The sequence below is a fragment of the Natator depressus genome, chromosome 8 (assembly GCF_965152275.1).
Source record: "Natator depressus isolate rNatDep1 chromosome 8, rNatDep2.hap1, whole genome shotgun sequence".
Classification (NCBI taxonomy): Eukaryota; Metazoa; Chordata; order Testudines; family Cheloniidae; genus Natator; species Natator depressus.
The window spans coordinates 69,867,175-69,885,384 of NC_134241.1; the positions used below are offsets into that span (position 1 = coordinate 69,867,175).

General features: G+C 38.5%; 1 protein-coding gene across 4 annotated transcripts in view; it reads right to left on the reverse strand.

Moving 5' to 3' along the window:
• The window catches only part of AGL (amylo-alpha-1,6-glucosidase and 4-alpha-glucanotransferase), a 57,889-nt gene extending 41,148 nt beyond the window's left edge, over positions 1-16,741 (reverse strand). For 2 of the 4 annotated variants that reach the window (XM_074961274.1, XM_074961271.1), the window contains exons 1-11: positions 16,610-16,731; positions 16,115-16,264; positions 12,013-12,223; positions 10,447-10,613; positions 9,765-9,968; positions 5,181-5,362; positions 4,842-4,953; positions 3,989-4,109; positions 3,657-3,759; positions 3,457-3,554; positions 1,741-1,880 (exon numbers count right to left, since the gene is read on the reverse strand). In XM_074961274.1, coding sequence (XP_074817375.1) covers positions 1,741-1,880; positions 3,457-3,554; positions 3,657-3,759; positions 3,989-4,109; positions 4,842-4,953; positions 5,181-5,362; positions 9,765-9,968; positions 10,447-10,613; positions 12,013-12,223; positions 16,115-16,196 — 1,420 coding nt within the window. In that variant the 5' untranslated portion in view covers positions 16,197-16,264; positions 16,610-16,731. Of the gene's footprint in view, positions 1-1,740; positions 1,881-3,456; positions 3,555-3,656; positions 3,760-3,988; positions 4,110-4,841; positions 4,954-5,180; positions 5,363-9,764; positions 9,969-10,446; positions 10,614-12,012; positions 12,224-16,114; positions 16,265-16,349; positions 16,466-16,609 lie in introns of those variants that run through there. The other 2 variants (XM_074961273.1, XM_074961272.1) reach the window with 2 other exon arrangements.
• Positions 16,742-18,210: the final 1,469 nt, after the last annotated feature.

Sequence of the window (18,210 nt, forward strand, 5' to 3'; positions counted from 1 at the left end):
ATTGAAGACATCCAAGAAGGCTGCAGAAGCTACTTCGATTTTCAGCATCGGCTGTCAAGCCACAGTTGGTAATTGCTTACAATCATGCCTAAGGAACATATTGCTCGTCAAATGCAGAGTCATTTGAAATAAGGCTTTCTGATGGTCTGATGATTGCTTTGATTCTACAATGACGTCTTCTTATTCTCACCGTTCTACTCAGTTAGCGAAGTAAAAAAGGTTGAATCATGAAACATAAGGAAAACTTTCTGCACACACTTGAGAAACTAATCCTGCATGACTTCAAACCTCTCCTGCTATTTTTCACTCCAAACATTTGGGCCTTGGCAAGTTGTGAACACCTGTTCACTGCGATCACAGAAAAAGGAGAGCTACGACACACTGGTAGCCTGCATCGCAGTTACCTGTGCATCACCACACAATGTTTGATCAATGGAAGTGTGCAAGTCATGTGGTTAGTGGCCCCTTAAGGCAAACTGATTTAAATGGAGAATACAAAGGACTGTCATATATTGAGATACAAGTGTCTTCAAACACCCGGGTGAAATCCTGGCACCAAATTCAATGTTAAAACTCCTACTGATTTCAAATGGGGCCAAGATTTCACCCATTTAGTGAAAACTAGACAATGGGAGACAACTGCACTAGCCAAATACATGTATATTTGCCAACACGAAAGGTCAGCCAACTGAAGGATGACTAAAAAAGAATTAATTCCACACTGGGCAAACATGTATTATCTTCAGCTATGCCTTGACTTTTACTTAAAGAGAATATATACAGAAAAAATGGAAGTCAATTATTCTGCAACAATTAAGAGCCACATACTGAAAGTACCTATTGGCAGAGCTCTGACAGGTTTTCAGTAAATTTATGAGTCTCACTTTATGAGCGAACAGATGCTGTGATGTTGTCCACAGGCTAGATTTACGGAGCTTCCCTTCTCTTCCTTTACCAACAACATGAATGTTCTCAGTTTAGTCATTAGCAAAACTTCCAGTCTAGAGGGGGTATGGAATAAGAAAATCCAAGACCAGAGACCAGGCTGTGCAGGTGAAGATACAGTTTGGTTCCTGAATTGGAATTAAAACTCCATCACACTAGACAAAACTTCCACTGCTCTGAGTTTTCCCCAAATAAAATAAAAGCTATAGGTGATCTGAGAATTTAAGACAATCGTGGGGTGGGGGTACCTTAAAGGCAAAATTGAGGATCTGGCCCTCAGACTTCAGATGTATTTGAGCTATCTATATAGAAAAATGCAGTCAGAATAAAAAAGCAGGGAAAAATATTATGTTCAGTTCTCCTAACTCAAACGCCAGGAAAGATGCATTTAAACTTAAATTGCATCCCTTCAAGTAGAGAGAGACTAAACATAGAAAATTTCATTTAAAAAAAGTGAATGTCTCAGAAAAATCATGATCACAACGTAAGTCCATTTTTACTTATTCAGAAAGCAAAGTGTTTTACAGCTTAAACTATAGTAGGTACTACCAGTGGTTGCTATAAACATGGAAAGATAACAGTCAACAGCACTCAGAGAATGAAAAGTTATCTACATTGAAAGACTCTCTCTCTAAATCCTGAAGTATTTTTAGTGTCACTAGCATGCTGAATTGGAACACAAATACTATATACTGGCACAATTTTCAATTAAAATTTGGAACTGTGTTGAGATAGACACAGAAAAATGCCCTTTTTGCTTTGTTTATAAAGTGATTTGAAGTTCAGTTCACAAACCTGGTTCAGCAAAGTTTCTCAGAGGATCGTCTCCCATTACCCAACCGTTATGAGCCAAGAAATGACAAGCTTTATCAGGCTGATGCATCAGAGATTCTTCCTCTTCCAAGGTCATCTCTTTAAATGGGTAAGTAAAGTATCTAAAGATTGCACAAATACTTAATTTTAAAGTGCATTTTAGTTTGTCTTAATTTTTGAAGACAATTGAAATACCTCCTGCCTTATATCAACCAATAAGTTGCAAGACCGCCTAGCTTTTATTCATTGTAAAAAGTATCTGCTATTGCTAGAACATAAATGAAGGGCTGTTTTCTGTTTTGCAACATAGCTGGATAACTTGGGATGACAAGATAAGCTGCTGAAATGTGATAGTTCACTGATATTTTGAAGACTAAGGCCCACATTTTTAAAAGTATGGCTGTAAACACCTACAATGGAATTTAGGCTCCTAAATGCCTAACTCTCTTTTGAAAATTAGATTTAGATACCTAAATCAGTTATGGATTGCACCACTGAGCACAGCAATGCCTGAATACCTTTCAAAAAATCTGGGTTTAAGATCCCAATCCTGCAAACACTCATGCATATCCTTAATTTTAATGCATATAAATAGTTCCATTTAAGTTTTATTCCATATTCCAAATTATGCTCAATAAGTAGAGATTTTGGGTCATCATATCCTCTTTACTGAGTAGTGCACTGCTTCCACACTAGTGCAGAGATTCTAACAGTTCCACACAAAGGATCCCCTGCGCATCCGATTTCCCTCAGGCTGCACTTCACACCCTTGCAAAACTCCACTATGCAGCTGACCTGGCAAGTGCAGCGTGGTATAATTTTTCCTGCTCCGCCAAGATGAGCACTATATGAACACCATGCAAAATCCCTTGGATTTCAATAGAGTCCTGAACACTATACTGTGTTCTATAGAGTCATCTGATGTTCACTTTTTTGGGGGTAGGATTTTATCCAAAATTCTTATCAAGTTCAGTCTTTGCTAACAAAGTTGCTAACAAAGCATTATCAGTGTTTAGTCTTACTAAGTGACCATTTGTCCATCTGTGTGGGTAAGGGAGGAGGAGAAAGATAGGGAAAGAGCTGCAAAGGCTTACACTGTAGCTCAGAATGTGAAAATGAAATTTTGCAGGCCAGTAGTTCAAAACAGAAGATTTTAGTCTTAAAATTAGAGTAGCCATGAAGCCAACTACTATAAGGAAGGCATCCCATGTTATTATGATAAGAAGGTGAGCTTTATTTTGAAGTTTAGTTTTACAGAATTTTGCATTCACCTCACCAGAGATGTCTCTTCTCCATAGGCATAAGTGCAACTTACACAAGCAGTTTACAAAAGAAACACTAACCCTCGCTGAAGTAAAGCTGAAGTTCCAAATTCATACTTCCTCAATTAAAATAAGTTCCACATAGTTTGGTTTCTAAGATATAAGGCCTGATTCTTCTCTTCTTACACAGTTGTTACTCCACTGACCTAAGGAGCAGTTACTCCTAACTTATATCAGTGTAAAGGTCCAATCTTGCAAGGTGCTCAGCAGGACTGCTGAAGTTCACGTCAGTGATCAGTTCCTTATAGACGTGGCCTTAAAGATGATAAGAATCAGGCCGATAATATTGTATGTAACATCAAATCTGGAAGTTCTAGTCAATCCAACAAAGAAAATTTTTAAATGGGTTTTTGAAAGGAAGACAAAGGCATAATACCTGGTAACTAAAGGGTATTTTCTGCTAACAGGACCCTGTTTAGGACCATGGTCAGCCAGTCTCTCATAAACCACAGTCTCCAGAAGACAAGTGACTGCCTGGAAGTACATTAATATAAATGTTAGTTCAATAAAATAGAATAAATTATGATTTATAACAGAAAGCAAGAATTCAACACTTAAATGCAGCATTAATAAGACCTGCTCTTGATGGTAGTTAGTTTGCCGGAACTGCTCAGCATTTAATTCTTCAATTCTCTTTTGGAACCAGTTACAGCATTCTTGTATTGCAGCTGGCCCGTTGCTAAACAAGAGAAAAACAGCAATTAAAAGCCATTAGGTTCAGATATCATTATACACCTGTCTAAAGCTCCTAAATTTAAAAAATATATATATTTATAATCAAAGGTAACTCAAATATTGAGGAATGAAAATTCTAATTCCCTCCCCCACCCAGAACATACCACCAGACTAGATTTTTCAGTTTAAAGTTAAGGTTCAGTTTCTCTTGTACAAACCCAATATTACAGTACCTATGTGGTATGAATGTTGCCAATGCAATATTCATATCTACAGTACAGCCAAGTCGCTTATATTCAGGATCCTGAATTATTTGAAGATGTTGGTTTGGATCAGATTTAGTTTTCCTGTTACCTGAAGAAAAACATTTAAACACAAAATGTTGTAGGGTGGAAGTTTAAAACCACACAGAATAAATCTTAAAAACAAAGAATACAGTTTTTGCTGTTCCAGTTTACCTAGAAACTGAAATATAGACAATAAGGGAGAAAAATCAGGTCTACTCAAGTTAATTGCAAAAACACCCATTGACTTCAGCCGGGTCAGGATTTTAGCTCAATTCTTAGACAAAGTAGTTTTTAAAGTACTTGCAAATTGCGCATATTGATGAAAGATACAAAAATAAAGTTTGTCAGAATTGATAGTGTTCAAGATGAATGCATGCTCAGAGGCAAACCAAACAGACCACCAAAAAACCTCCCCCACACACCAACAAAAACAAAACCCACTATACTCTGTGGGTTTCTTGCAATACTGTCCACTAACTACTACTAACCTGTCTCATATGTTGTACTATTTTAGATATTCTCCATATTACAATAAAAATATTTCAGAAGAATTATATATCTAATTTTCCATGGTCTAGCATGAATTAACTTTTTCAATTGCTACTTTTCTACCAAAAACTTTTTTGTAGATGAATGAGCTGGGCAAACTACTGCCTTCAACACATCATCTAAGTTAAGACTTCCAACATTGTTTTTTTCCTCCTCACCCCACTGTGTTTATCGTTTACATACAAGGTTTGCCCAACAGCAGATACACATAAGTAATCCTTATACTTCAGTTTAACAGGCATGTTTTTACCTTGAGTCAGAAGGATTTTAAATTGCTGCACAGCTTTGTTAACATCTACTTGGAAAAATTCCCATAGTTTTATCTTGGGATAAATATCCTCCCAAATTATTTTACGGATACTCTGTAAAAAAGAAAGAAAAGTTACTTTTACAATACACAAGTCCTATAAAACTATTAAATGTTGACATTAAAAAATAAGCTCTTCAGGGCAGGAACTGTCTTCCTATATGTTTAAAAAACATCAGCACATTTTAGGCACTACCACAGTATAGATAACTAAATATTTCTTCATCCAGTTTCACTGATTATTATTACAAAAGTGAAATGCTATATTTCTCATTTACTTACATTCAGGTGATGGTCATTTTCAATTGAAGGAGGCAGCCCCTTATCTCTGTATTTCCCTTCAGCCACACTACAGCTTAAATGCCAGAGAGCCCTGTCTAAGATCCAGGCTGGTTTCAGGTGCGGAGAATTTACAAGATTATAACCACATTCTGGATGCACCCTAATCCATTCGCTGTTAGCAGCTTATTTAAGAAGAGGAGAAAAAAAAAGAATAATTAAACAAGTTGAACTTTTATACAAACATCTTAAGACCAAAACATTAGGATAGCACAGGAGGTAAAATCAGTTCCTTTTCCAATGGAAGGGCTGACTTCAGCCAATGCAGAATCAGGCCATGTGAAAGCTTGCATTCCACTAACGTCTTTGATAGGACTATAGAAAGTCAATAGACAAACAGGTATCACTTCTAGTATAGCAGAGAGAATTTTACATTTTTTGTTGCAAAACAACACACACTGGTTGCTGGGCATTATTTCTCTCAGAATAGCCCCTTAATATGTTTACGGTCAAGAATATCATTTCTCACCAAGTATGGTGCTAAAAATGGCCTAAAGATACAAAATGTTCCAAAGAAACAGAACCTTTCAGAGCAGTGATTTGGATGCCTGGGAGGGTAGAGGAGAGGTGAACCCAGAGTGGAGGATTTATATATGACCCTATGCTGTAAATAAACTTATCAGCCCACTGGACCAGATGTAGTGATGGGAAGGGAGGCAAATCATAGATCTTCATTACAAAGCCCTGATACGGAGTAATAAGCACATCCTTCCCTCTGGTGCATGCAGCAAGCTGAATGACGGTTCACGTAAGACCCCTTTTATCTTCACTCCTGTTTCCTAAGACAAAGCTATGCAGTAGCATTCTGTGGCAGCACAGAGAAAAATACTGATGTTTGTTTTAAATAAAATTAAAAATGAACACAATACAGAAATCAAGGAGCCCTGATCACAGAAACTGAGTGCAACTCACTGCACTATACACAAGGCTATGCCTGTAGTAATAGTGGGTACCCCTGAATGGTGGAAGAGATTATAAATCACTTGGGGAATATGAAAGAAGACAAGAAAGCATCTAACTCCCATTACTTCATTTCTCTTTCCTCATGGAAAAGTCGTAGACAGAGTTTAATAGAAAATTATTATTTTCATGGGATCTTTTGAACTAGTCTATGTAATATAATAGAGCATTAGAACTGCTACAGAATGGCTCAACAACCAAACAAAAATGATCACTATTAAATTCCATGGGGTTTTTCTGGGAGCAATTTCATTCAACACTATTGGTTTCACCTCTATATAATTCTTACACAACTTTTAGATGTGCATTTTCTTAGCACTGAATTGTTTTAGCGGAGGCATGAGAGACTGAAGTAAAGCAAATGTGGTACCTAACTCAAAGAAAGAGGAAAAAAGGATTGTGTCAGTTACTATCCACAAGTAATTTCCAACCTTGGTAAAACAGCGGAATAAATATTAAGAAAGAGTCAAAAATCCCCTACATCACAATGGAACCACAAACAACATGGGCTGATTAATAAAAACTACCAACTGTTTTTGGGGGTTTGTTGGGGTTTTTTGCAGGGGAGTGGAGGGGGATCTTTTATATCAAAGGAAAAGAAACAGTACTACTGCTCACCCTATAGTATGTATAGGTCTCTCTTGTTCAAAGTGACCTCTACCATTGCAGCTCAATATCATTTAGAATTTGGCTTTGACTGTTCGACCTTTATAAATATGGAACTCTGCCATCCACAACTAAAAGCAGCCTGCTCAACTGAAAGGAACAAAGCAACATTACCTTGGGCTTTTAAAAGCTTCACTTGTAAATATTTTGTATGGGGAATTATTCAACATGCATATGCTACCTCAGACATCTGTATGAAAAATATTTTTTTCTTTAAAAAGCAAAGTTATCCTATTCTGCGTAGATGAGCAAAAAGAACGATAGATGCTTCTAAGAAAGACTTCTCCTTTGGCCTCAGAAATGGTTGATTGATTCTTTCCAACAAAATATAAGGCAGCAAAATGACAACTTTTCACTTGATTCTGAGAAATTGCCATTCTAGCCTACAGAGAGGAGATGAAAATATTTCTAATCATTGTGATAAAGGAATTGCTTTGAAGATTAATCCTCTCAATAATTGGAATTTAGTGAGAAACTTATTTCTAGAGAAACACTAGACACACAGCATTACGCTTGACAAACTGTTCTTGCTTTGTGAAATGCAACAGACTGAAAATATATGTATATCTGATTAGAGAAATTCACAGATGTAGGGATTTTCAGCAAATAATATATTCACCATAATATTAGCTTCATTTTAAAAAAGGAAGGAAGGAAGAAAAGAGGAAGGAAGAAGTTTACTAGCCCATTCTGTTGTGAAGATTCAGAACTGAAATTAATGCAGTGTTGTCTTTTTGAGTGTGCAGCCAGATGCACAAACAATAGCACTCAGACTTTTTCCCTTTCATCTCAAATAAGTGTTGACTCTGATGACTAGTTTGATTTACCACATAAATTAAAGTGCTACTGAAGACTGATTAAAATAGTTCTGGCTATAGGGATATGGGAGAAATTTCCCTAAACTGCAATGCACATACACGCTGGGCAGAGAAAGAAGACAGAAGAGATAAAGCAGGGCTGGTAGCTAGAGAATGGTGCAGGAACTGTAGTTACAGATGTTAAAATATAGCAAATTCTCATCTGGTGTTGTGGGGACATTATAAGGCCCCAGCCCTGCAAACACACAAATGCATAACTTTACTCATGTGAGTAAAGTTACACACATGCATGAGAATTTGTAGACTCAGAGCCCAAGTTTTTAATCTATATTTGTAAAAAAGCTTATTGTAGCAAGAATACCAGACGAGGCCAGGAGTGCTTGTCTGCAAGGCTAGCTAGCTCAAAAGAAATAAACTGCAAGTTTTGTTTGCTTTACACAGAGCTACATTTCATTTAAAGAAAGGATTATGACACTAACATGTTTAATCATTTTATTGCTGATCCTGTTATCAGACATTCAGTTGTTTGAGAGTACTGCATAAAACTAAGCCTGCTTTTTTTGAATATGCAAATGGCCAAATATTCTATCAAATTATTTTGATTAGTCAAATAACGATTAAGACGCTTCCCAGAAGCGGCTTAGAATTAAAATATTCCAACTGAAATCTTTTTCACCAACTTAAATAAAAAAAGAACCACCACCTATATTAGTTTATCAGCAGCAAACAAAATAAAATCATGGAACCTTTTAAAATGCATGTATATCTAACCAAGCAAAGTTTTTAATGGCTGTCCTCACTTGCCTCTTCTTGGCCTACCACTCCTACACTGCTTGCTGTTATGACTTATGTAATGTCCAAACTTGGGTCCTTGTTTTCCAAACACGTGTTCATGTGAATAGCTCTTAATCATGTGACTAAGTTTGCAGGCTTCAGCTCTTCCATTTTACAGCCATTGAAGTAGGGACCATCTATTATTTAGCTATAAAAATACCATAGGCCACACTAATAGTACCATAGAAATATTACATGCTGAACTGTATTTAGATATTAGACTCCTACAAAAAATAAAATATACAGAGTTGGTACCAAGGACACACATGACCTTTGGAAACGGGCACAGGAGTGGGTGTGTGGGTAAAGGGTTTTCCTTGGTACATTGTGGAAATGTACAGTCTTTCATGGGATCTGGGAGAATGTATATGATAGAATTCATCTTACTCTTTTAAATAACCATCTTATTCCTAATCTGTTTTTGTTAGGAGAAATCCTCAAATCATTGCTCAATGAGTCAAAGAAATGGATTTTAAAAGCGTCTTTGATGTCTAAGTAAATAGCACTCCAACACCCAAAAGCATCAAAAGTTCCAAAAATAGAGGGGTGCACTGAGCTACGAATAGCAGCTCTACAGAGTACACTATAAAAGAAACTGGAAGACTGAGAACATATGATCTATTTTTGCACTATTATGTGGAACAATTAGACTTAATTATTGGGATACAAAATTGATCCTGTTACTAGTGTCGAGAACATATTCCTTTAACCTCTCTTCTTTTAAAAGTATTATATGGACCTGTTCCATACCTTCTCTTCCCATCAGCCCCATTCACCCCCACTACCGCTTTCCTTTCTTCCTCCCTCTAATAATAGTATCCTTAAGTTGGTGTGTTTTTTTTAAAACAGTGAAGAACATCACACTTGTTACACAGTGTAATCCAGTGAATTTATGCCTGAGCAATGCCCTGCGGTATAAATAATTACAGTTAGTATGAAAATATAGACATGCATATTGGTGTTCGATAGATACATTGTTTCTATGAGGATGTCCTTAGATTTTTGGTGCTTTAAGCACAGATAAAGAATTCTCATTTTGCCATCTTAATAGACAACTCTCCCTGACAGACACAAGAGATGCCCTAGACTTAAAGGGTTCAGAAGGCAGATGAAGAAGAAGCTCCTTAAAAAGCCTTTTAAAAGGTCTATTCAAGAAAAAAAAATGGACTAGTGGAATAACCAGATTAGCTTTGGCAGCATTACTGAGTTGGCAACAGAAAGCATCAAGATAGTGTAACAAAAATCATACCAGTATGATTGTAGACTACATCTGTTATACAAAGCATATTCCATTCATTTTTCATTTTTTCCACTAGATTTCCTACATTGCTCCAAGTACACTTTTTGTTTGGGCTTGAAAAGTCAGGATTTACTTCTAACTGATCAGCCAGAGAGTAGCATGATCTAGATAATCCAAGTTTTTGCAATGGTGTAAAATGAATCATGTTGTAACCTACAAAAATGACAAGGAAACCATTTGTTAATACAAGAAAAATGTTACAATGAAGATGAGGAAATTCTATGATTATACCATTTATCACAGTATGTACTGAAAACAAAACTTTTCAAATAACTAAGAAAAGTTTTAGGGTAAGATTTAAACCATTCTCTATCCCCATCTCCTGTCCCCCATTTTAATCAAGTCTACAAAACTTCACATCTATGTGAAACAAAAACAATCTAAAAATTTATATCACATTTTTAAAGGTGATTCCCAAATACTTGTCTCTCAAAGCAAATATTTTAGTAATCAGACTGGTTTGCGCTATTATATGTTTAGCATTGAATTCAGTTTCATAACTATTTTCATAACTTAAAATGCAAACTAAAAAAGATATATGAACGGTGTAACACATACTAGTAGAACTTAACCAGTATAAATGTAAGCTGTGTCCCTTAAAAGTGACCTTTACAGAGTATGTGGTTATTACCTGATTCTTTTGCAACTTTAAGACGATCTTCCCATTCCTCAAATGGTCCCAGACACTTAGCTAGGAATGTCTGGAGCGTAACACAGTCCAAATGCAATACATGATTATCAGCTCCAACACGCAAAATAGGGTCCACAACTATGTAACCTCCACCACTTTTCTCATTTCTAGAATAAATTGAGTCTATTAACCACTGGAAAAGCAAATGCCCATTGCACCAGCCATTTCTAACACCAGAAGCCAATCCACAATCTGGTAGTTTAAAATCATTCCATTTTAGCCACAAAACAGTTATCGATCTTTCAAACGCAGAGTTGTTCCCACCATTTCCCCAATTTATGGATGCATTTAGACTCAAATTTACTTCATGTTCTACCTGTGAAATTTACAACAAGGCCTTTTTCTGGAGAAAGAACATACAAAAGACCTCAGTCCTGCAGTTGGATCCATGCAAGTAGACCTTTAGGACTGGTTGAAGTCCCATGGATTTCAATGGGGCTTTGTGCAGATATGAGAATCAGCCTGCACGGATTGAAGTGAAGAATTGGGGTCAAAAAACAGTGACTGAACCTATGAGTTGCTGAGTATTCTTAACCCCCACATTGATTTAATTTAGCACCTTGAAGAACTGTGCCTGAATCTTATTCTTGTGCAACACCAAGGCTAATGATTAAATGGGAAAAAAGTAAGAATGCAAGTTTTATAATAAAACTTTAAAAAGCATGTATCAGAACAGCTACCATTGTTTTTGTAGGTACTCTGACTATAATCTACAAGAAATTCCTCTACTAAGCAATTTAATAGAATGAACACAAGTATTCTCAAAACATGATCCTTAGAGGAAGTATTGCTGATGGTGAAAATTATAAACTGGGATCAAAATTTTTCCTCTGATCACTGGTCCAGGCTGAGAACCCGGAAGATTTTTATGGTCCTGACCAGCCACAATGGTCCCAAAACTATCAGCTCTTAAACAACGGTAATAGGTGAGGTACAATACACTACAGATTGATTGATTGCATTAGACTTTATAAAAAAAAACTGAATTCTTATTACCATCTTACTTTTATTCTTACACTGTCTCAAGACCTCAAACAAAAAAATCACTGAAGTTAGAGATGAATGGGTTATTACATAGGTTTTGAACATAATGGTTTCTAGCTCTGGTAGCAGCTATATGTCAGAACTGAGTGGAACAAAACATGAAGATATGCAAGAAAGACTACTTATTTTAATGTCTGATCTCTCATAACCTTCCAAGTCTATTAATTAATTACCATTAGAATGCTGATGACTTTGAAACCTTGCAGGCATGGATTGCCTTTCCAAAATTCATAAACAAATAGAAGATTAAATTTGTTCCGAGTACTCCCCAAAACACTGCAGCATCAAAAACCACATCTTGCAGCCTTTGTGGGCAGTCCTCTGCAGAAGCCAATGACTGCACTGAAATGGAAACTGAATTATCGTCTTACACCTCATAGTTATCCTTCTAGGTCAAGACTGAGATACATGGAGTAGTGAGGGGAAGATTGTAGTATTTCATATGTAAAAAGTTCCACTTACTCATGACTGAAATAATACTGGTATGATCCAGAAATTTGGAGATCCAGTTTACAATATTTGTCAGAATCATCTTCTCTTCCTGTTGGGTTGTGCCATGATAGTGCCCTGAACTTGCGGCGATTGAATAATTCTCCAGAAGCTGGGTAATTAGTGTACACTGTAACATGCTTGCCTTGTAATGTTGGGCCCAGTCGGAATTGCAGTTCAAAACCTCAACAGAAAAGAGAATGGGTTTAAAAAAATAATCTCATTTATTAAAATTAAAGACTAAATCTTTGGTTTATTATTGTGATTTACAATATGAAGATATTAAGTTAATAGATGGGTACTGTAATTCTAAATAGGTGCATTGGGTGTAAAGTTAAGAGAATGTTTTTATTTTACTGGCATTTCTCATCAACAGATAATGATGCTATAATAATTATTTCTACGTCTCTGCTAGTGTTACCATTCAAAACCAACCAGAACCCTGAAATAGGAAATGGGAAACTAATTATGTATCCCTCTTCAGAGCACTTTATTTCTATTTCTGTTCAAATACAATACAGTAACTAAAAATACCTGGAAAAATTTATTTATTGCAGTTTTAGAAGAATTGTGAGGTGACAGGAGTATTACTATCTAAACAGTCACCTCATTTTTAATACATAATATATAGAGATGGTACACATTTTTTATTTAATATAAATGTCAACTGAAAACCCATATTTTACCTATTTTTGTTATGTGTAACACCCAACATTACTATAATTAACACATGGGGGGAAAAGACTATAAATGACACTATAGTTGACACAGTGGGGAAGAATGCTATTTTTCTCTAGTCTGTTTCTCTCTGTGCACTTGGAAACATTTGCTGCCTAGTCAGTTTCTCATATTTATGTGAATCTTTCACATAGCCCTGGTCTACATGGGGCGGCGGGAGGGGGGAAATTGATCTAAGTTACGCAACTTCAGCTAAGTTAATAACGTAGCTGAAGTCGACGTACTTAGATTGACTTACCGCGGTGTCTTCACCGCGGTGAGTCGACGGCTGCCGCTCCCCCCGTTGACTCTGCCTGCGCCTCTCGCGGCGCTCGAGTACAGGAGTAGATGGGAGAGCGCTTGCGGATCGATTTATCATGTCTAAACTAGATGCGATAAATCGATCCCCGCTGGATCGATCGCTGCCCACTGATCCGGCGGGTAGTGAAGACATACCCATAGCAACAGAGAAAGAAAATAATTCTCAAATATAAAAGCACAACAGGAAAATATGACTCTCAGACCACATACACTGGCACAGGAACTTGGGAATATGTAGCACCTGAATTTATTTTCTATCATTTTTTTTTTTCTAAACTGACGAGGTTCTAAGTTGACACTCATATTTTTAAATTTAATTGAATTGGGAAGATAGGTATTTGTGAAAAATAGAAGACCAAACTTGAAAATGAAAATATTTTAGTTATTTTTACATTTCATGGAATGTTCAATTAAACAAATCCAAAAACCTTTACATTGTTTGAAGATATAAATGAAGTTACAGACTGAGGCCCCACTCCTGCAATTTACAGCTTGGACAGCTATATTTGCATGGACCCCACTGACTTCCATTGGACTCTGCCTGGGTGCAGCGCTCATCCACAAATTGTAAACTGCAAGATTGAAGCCTTAATACCCTACAACGGAAACATGTGTCCCCCAATCCTAAAATCTAATCCACTCAGGTGAACACTTGTCCACATGGAATTTCATTTAAGCCAACAGGTCTCAGTGCAAGTATGTGCCTAAATGAATCGGATTGTAGTATCAGGGCCTTAAAAGCCTGGTCTGCTCACACGAGTAAAATTGGACAGATACTTAAGCGCTTGCAAGGCAACAACCATTACTGATTGAGGCCTCAATCTTGCAACTGCCTACACCCACACACAGCCATGCACCCCCGGAGGGCCACAGTGACTTCAATGGACAGTCAACTGCAGGATCAGAATCTTGGAATCCATGACTTTTTTATCCATTCTTCAGTTAAAAAGCAAAATACTCTTGGCTGTCTTGTCTTCCTGGTAAGAAAGTTCTACATGTAGTATAAAGAATAGATAAACCAACCATGTATTAGAAAAAGAGTTTAAAATTGTGCTGTAACATGTAAAAAAGTTAAAACAGCTGAATACACTATCCTGATTGAATAAAAAAGTTGCTCAACGAATGGAATTGTGCTAGCACGACCAAATATCAGATTCCAGCTATCCAAGGACATTTAAATAGCCCATGCCAATGAAGTTTATAGTATGTTACTTACCCTATCATCCACTAAACATAAAAGAGAAAAAAAAACCCCACCTCCAAGCACATAATAGTGCAAAGGCTTAACAATAGTTTCAGGATTTGGGTACCTATCAATTAAAAACCTAGCTAACTTGGTTGCAAAAATTGCACACAAAAAAATCACTCTTAGGGCTTGTCTACACTGGCATTTTACAGTGCTGCAACTTTCTTGCTCAGGGGTGTGAAAAAACACCCCCCTGAGCGCTGCACATTTCAGTGCAGTAAAGTGCCACCGTAGACAGTGCACCAGCACTAGGAGCCGTGCTCCCAGCACTGGTAGCTATTCCCCTCATAGAGGTGGTTTTTTATAGCGCTGGGAGAGCTGCCGCGGCAGTGCTTTAACATTGCTAGTGAAGACGTGCCCTCAAAAAGTTCAGGCAATTTCTCCCCACTATAGTCTTGACATTTTCTTATTGAGTCTGCTAAAATTAGATCAGGCTACAGGGTTATATGCCTTAGATATCTTATTCCCTATAGTAACAGTAATGATACCAGGAATGCTTTGCCTAAATTAGCTAGTTGAGGGAGAGAGTAGCTATCAATTTAGGCAATTTGAAATGTATGGTTTTCAAATATTCAGCAGCCTCCAAACAAAGCTTACATAGCCTGAAGAAAAATTAATAAGGAGGTCAGAACTGACTCTGCACTTTCTTCATTAATGATAAAAGTTTCTGGTAAATTCACATACTAATCATTCAGCAAATTCTGAAATCAAAGGTTTCAGAGTAACAGCCGTGTTAGTCTGTATTCGCAAAAAGAAAAGGAGTACTTGTGGCACCTTAGAGACTAACCAATTTATTTGAGCACGAGCTTTCGTGAGCTACAGCTCACTTCATCGGATGATTTCTGAAATCAAAGTATTTAAGCAGACTTCTAGTTTTAGAGAAGGGTAAAAAAGGTTGTGCTGTTCTGAAAGTATTTTGAAAGTACTGTAAATTCATAAATCAACCATTCGTGGACAATATTTTTTAAATCTTCCTGGTGAAAGTTAAAACTTTTACGGTTGCCCCTTAAAAAAAAAAAGTATGCAAGAAAGAATAAAGATATCAGATAACATTTTCATCTTGAACAGTTTATGGGCTGAGATTGCTGACCAAGAGGATACTGGTCCAAATATACCTTTCACAGGTTGATGGGTATACTTAAAAATAAAAATAGTTCCAAGTATTTACGAACATGAGAAATAATTGCAAATTACAGCATTGCTGAAATACATTTAGCACACAAACATGTCTTTCCAAATCTTACCTGTAACCCCAAAAAAGTATTGACAACATCAATATAGTTCATATCCCTACGACTAAGATATGGGATTTGTACATAACAGATTTAGTACTACACAAAAAAAGTTGGATTGCGAACACTTTTATAAATAGCAAAGACAGGGACTGAAGCAGCAATGGATATGGGAGTGCTATAGTTATACCATCCTTCAGGTACTGTCTTAAACTAGGCTCATATTTAACTGGAATAGTGATTTTGCTTTTTTTATGCAATTTGACTTTTGGCCTGAAAGTGTTTTACAATCCACACTGATCCATGATTGTGGTCTCTAAAGCTATCACCATACAAACAATCAACAACATAAAAAGAGCACTACAATAGCAGAGGACAGCAACTAACCTGAACACACTGTGAGTGTGTGAGAGAGATGGGTGAGAGAAAAAACTACAGCTCTCCACGATCGTTTTCATGAATGAATTTCGGTGGTCTCTTACCTACCCTCTGCCTAGACTCTCGGTTCAGTTACGAACCAGCGCTGCGCAGAGCAGCCCCGTTACATGTCAGCACTGACCTTGCTCAAGCCTGAAGAGGGTCTTCTCCAGCTTTTCCATGGCGCTGAGAAGCAGAACTCGAATCTGGTTACTGGGGGGCATTTTTGCTGCCTGGCGACTTGCCCTCTTTCAAGGGGGGACACTTATTGTCGGAAATACAGGCGCGACCCCTACAAAAACAAACAAACAACCCCCCCACAAGTCAACAGCCAGGAAAGCAGGAAGGAGTCCCAGCCCCGCGGGAGCCAGACTTACATTGCCCCAGCCTGCAGAGCGCCCGTGGGGAGGCAGCCCCGGGAGCTGGGAGTCCAGTCCCGCCGCGCAGGGCCGAGCCGCAAGCAGACAGCGGCGGCCGCGGGACGCGCCGCCCGCGCAGGCGGAGGGGCGGCTGCGCCTGTCAGTCTCCCCGAACAATGCGCCCTGGGCCCCGGGCCCGCGGGGGGCGGTGGCGCAGCCTGGCAGCGCGTCCCACCCCAGGGGCTATATAAATAGCTGCCGGGCGCGGGGCTACTCACGGCGGCTGCTCCGCGCCAAGAGCCTGGCCAGGTGGAGGCACCAGGGGCTTCTCCGGCTGCTACGGGCCGGGCGGATACTCACCTCCCCGGCAGCGGCACGCACCGCCCAGCGCCGCCCGCCTCGCGACAACTTTATTGGTTCCGCCGCGGCCTGACGCTGACGGGGCGAGGGGGCGGCGGAGCTCCCGCGAGAGGCCTGGAGCAGCGGCTGCAGGAGAGGGGGTTGCACGGGGCAGGGGTGGCTGGAGCGTTGCTGGCATTTGCAAGGGAGAATTTTAAAGGCTGCGCACTCGGCTACTGTATTTATTTAAAAGCAAAGGCCTGTGGCGGTCCTGCCAGCGCCCAGCAGTTCGGCAGGGAGGAGATCTCACAGGTCAAGCCAGGGCCCCTCAGCTTCCACTCACCGCTCCAGGAGAAGTGACCCCAACCCTACAGTTCTAGTCATCTGTCTGCCCTAGCCGCTGTACCCATTCCACGTTTCTGTCTTCTTCCACCCTGCGTAATTCCCTCCAAGCCCCCTGTACCCTAAAAGCTTTCAGAGATCGGGGGTAGGTAGTTTTACTGTTGTTCAGTTTTTCGAAGGGCTACTTCGCTGGTAACTGCTACGGTGGCAATGAATTTAACATATTGTTCTAGGTGGAAGAATAATATACTAATTAATGCACTCACCACAGATTATGGAGGAGATGTGATTAAAGAAACGTTTCTGGTAATATTATCTGTCCATTGTAATAGCAAAATGGACACATTTAAATTGACAATTTTTTTAAACCTGTTTCAAAACCACATGACACAGAGTTGTCTCTTACCACGGGCCTAATCATTCAATGGTCTGTGGACCACCAATTCTCCACAAGCTCTTTCAGCAGAAAAAGGGGCATTATACAATACACACAGATAAGATGACAGTGGAAAGAAGCTGTGGTAAATAGTCACACTGTGCCATGCTTCCAGTGGACAAAACCATCCATAGGTTCCAATTCTTCTGCTATACTCTACTGTAAAAAGGTGATATGTCAGCTGGTGTATATACCACCAATGAATAAGATTAAAGTATAAGGATCAATATTGAGCCAAAAAGTAAGGAAGGAAAGAAACCTTAAAATGTCTATTACATGTACAATACATAGTCTTTCCTTTGGAAACTGCACAACTCTTCTTCTGTGAAGACAATTACTCTACAGTATTATGATCTGTATATATCTTCAGTTTCTTGGTTTTCTTATGAAGAATACTGTAATCTGAAATATGGTCACCTAGCCTCTCTGACCACTGCCTTAGCAGCCTAATATTGCAACAACAAAATAGTCAGAACAGTTGCTACAAGCATCTCACCACTGATCCATCATTAACTGACACCACCGAAAAGGTCAATCTTGCAGCTAGGGAAGGTCAGTCTATTTTCATTGCCTAGTACTATAAAAAAATCCTACTTCTCAATTTACAGTCCCTGTCTGGCTGTTTATTGCTTTTTATGTTTGCACAGGCAGCATATTGCTGAGTGAAGTGAGCAATAAGAAAAAAGCTAGTGAGAGTAGAAAATTTAGATATTTGTTGAAAGGTTTCTTCCTCTTCTTCTACAGCCACTGTGTACCTCACAG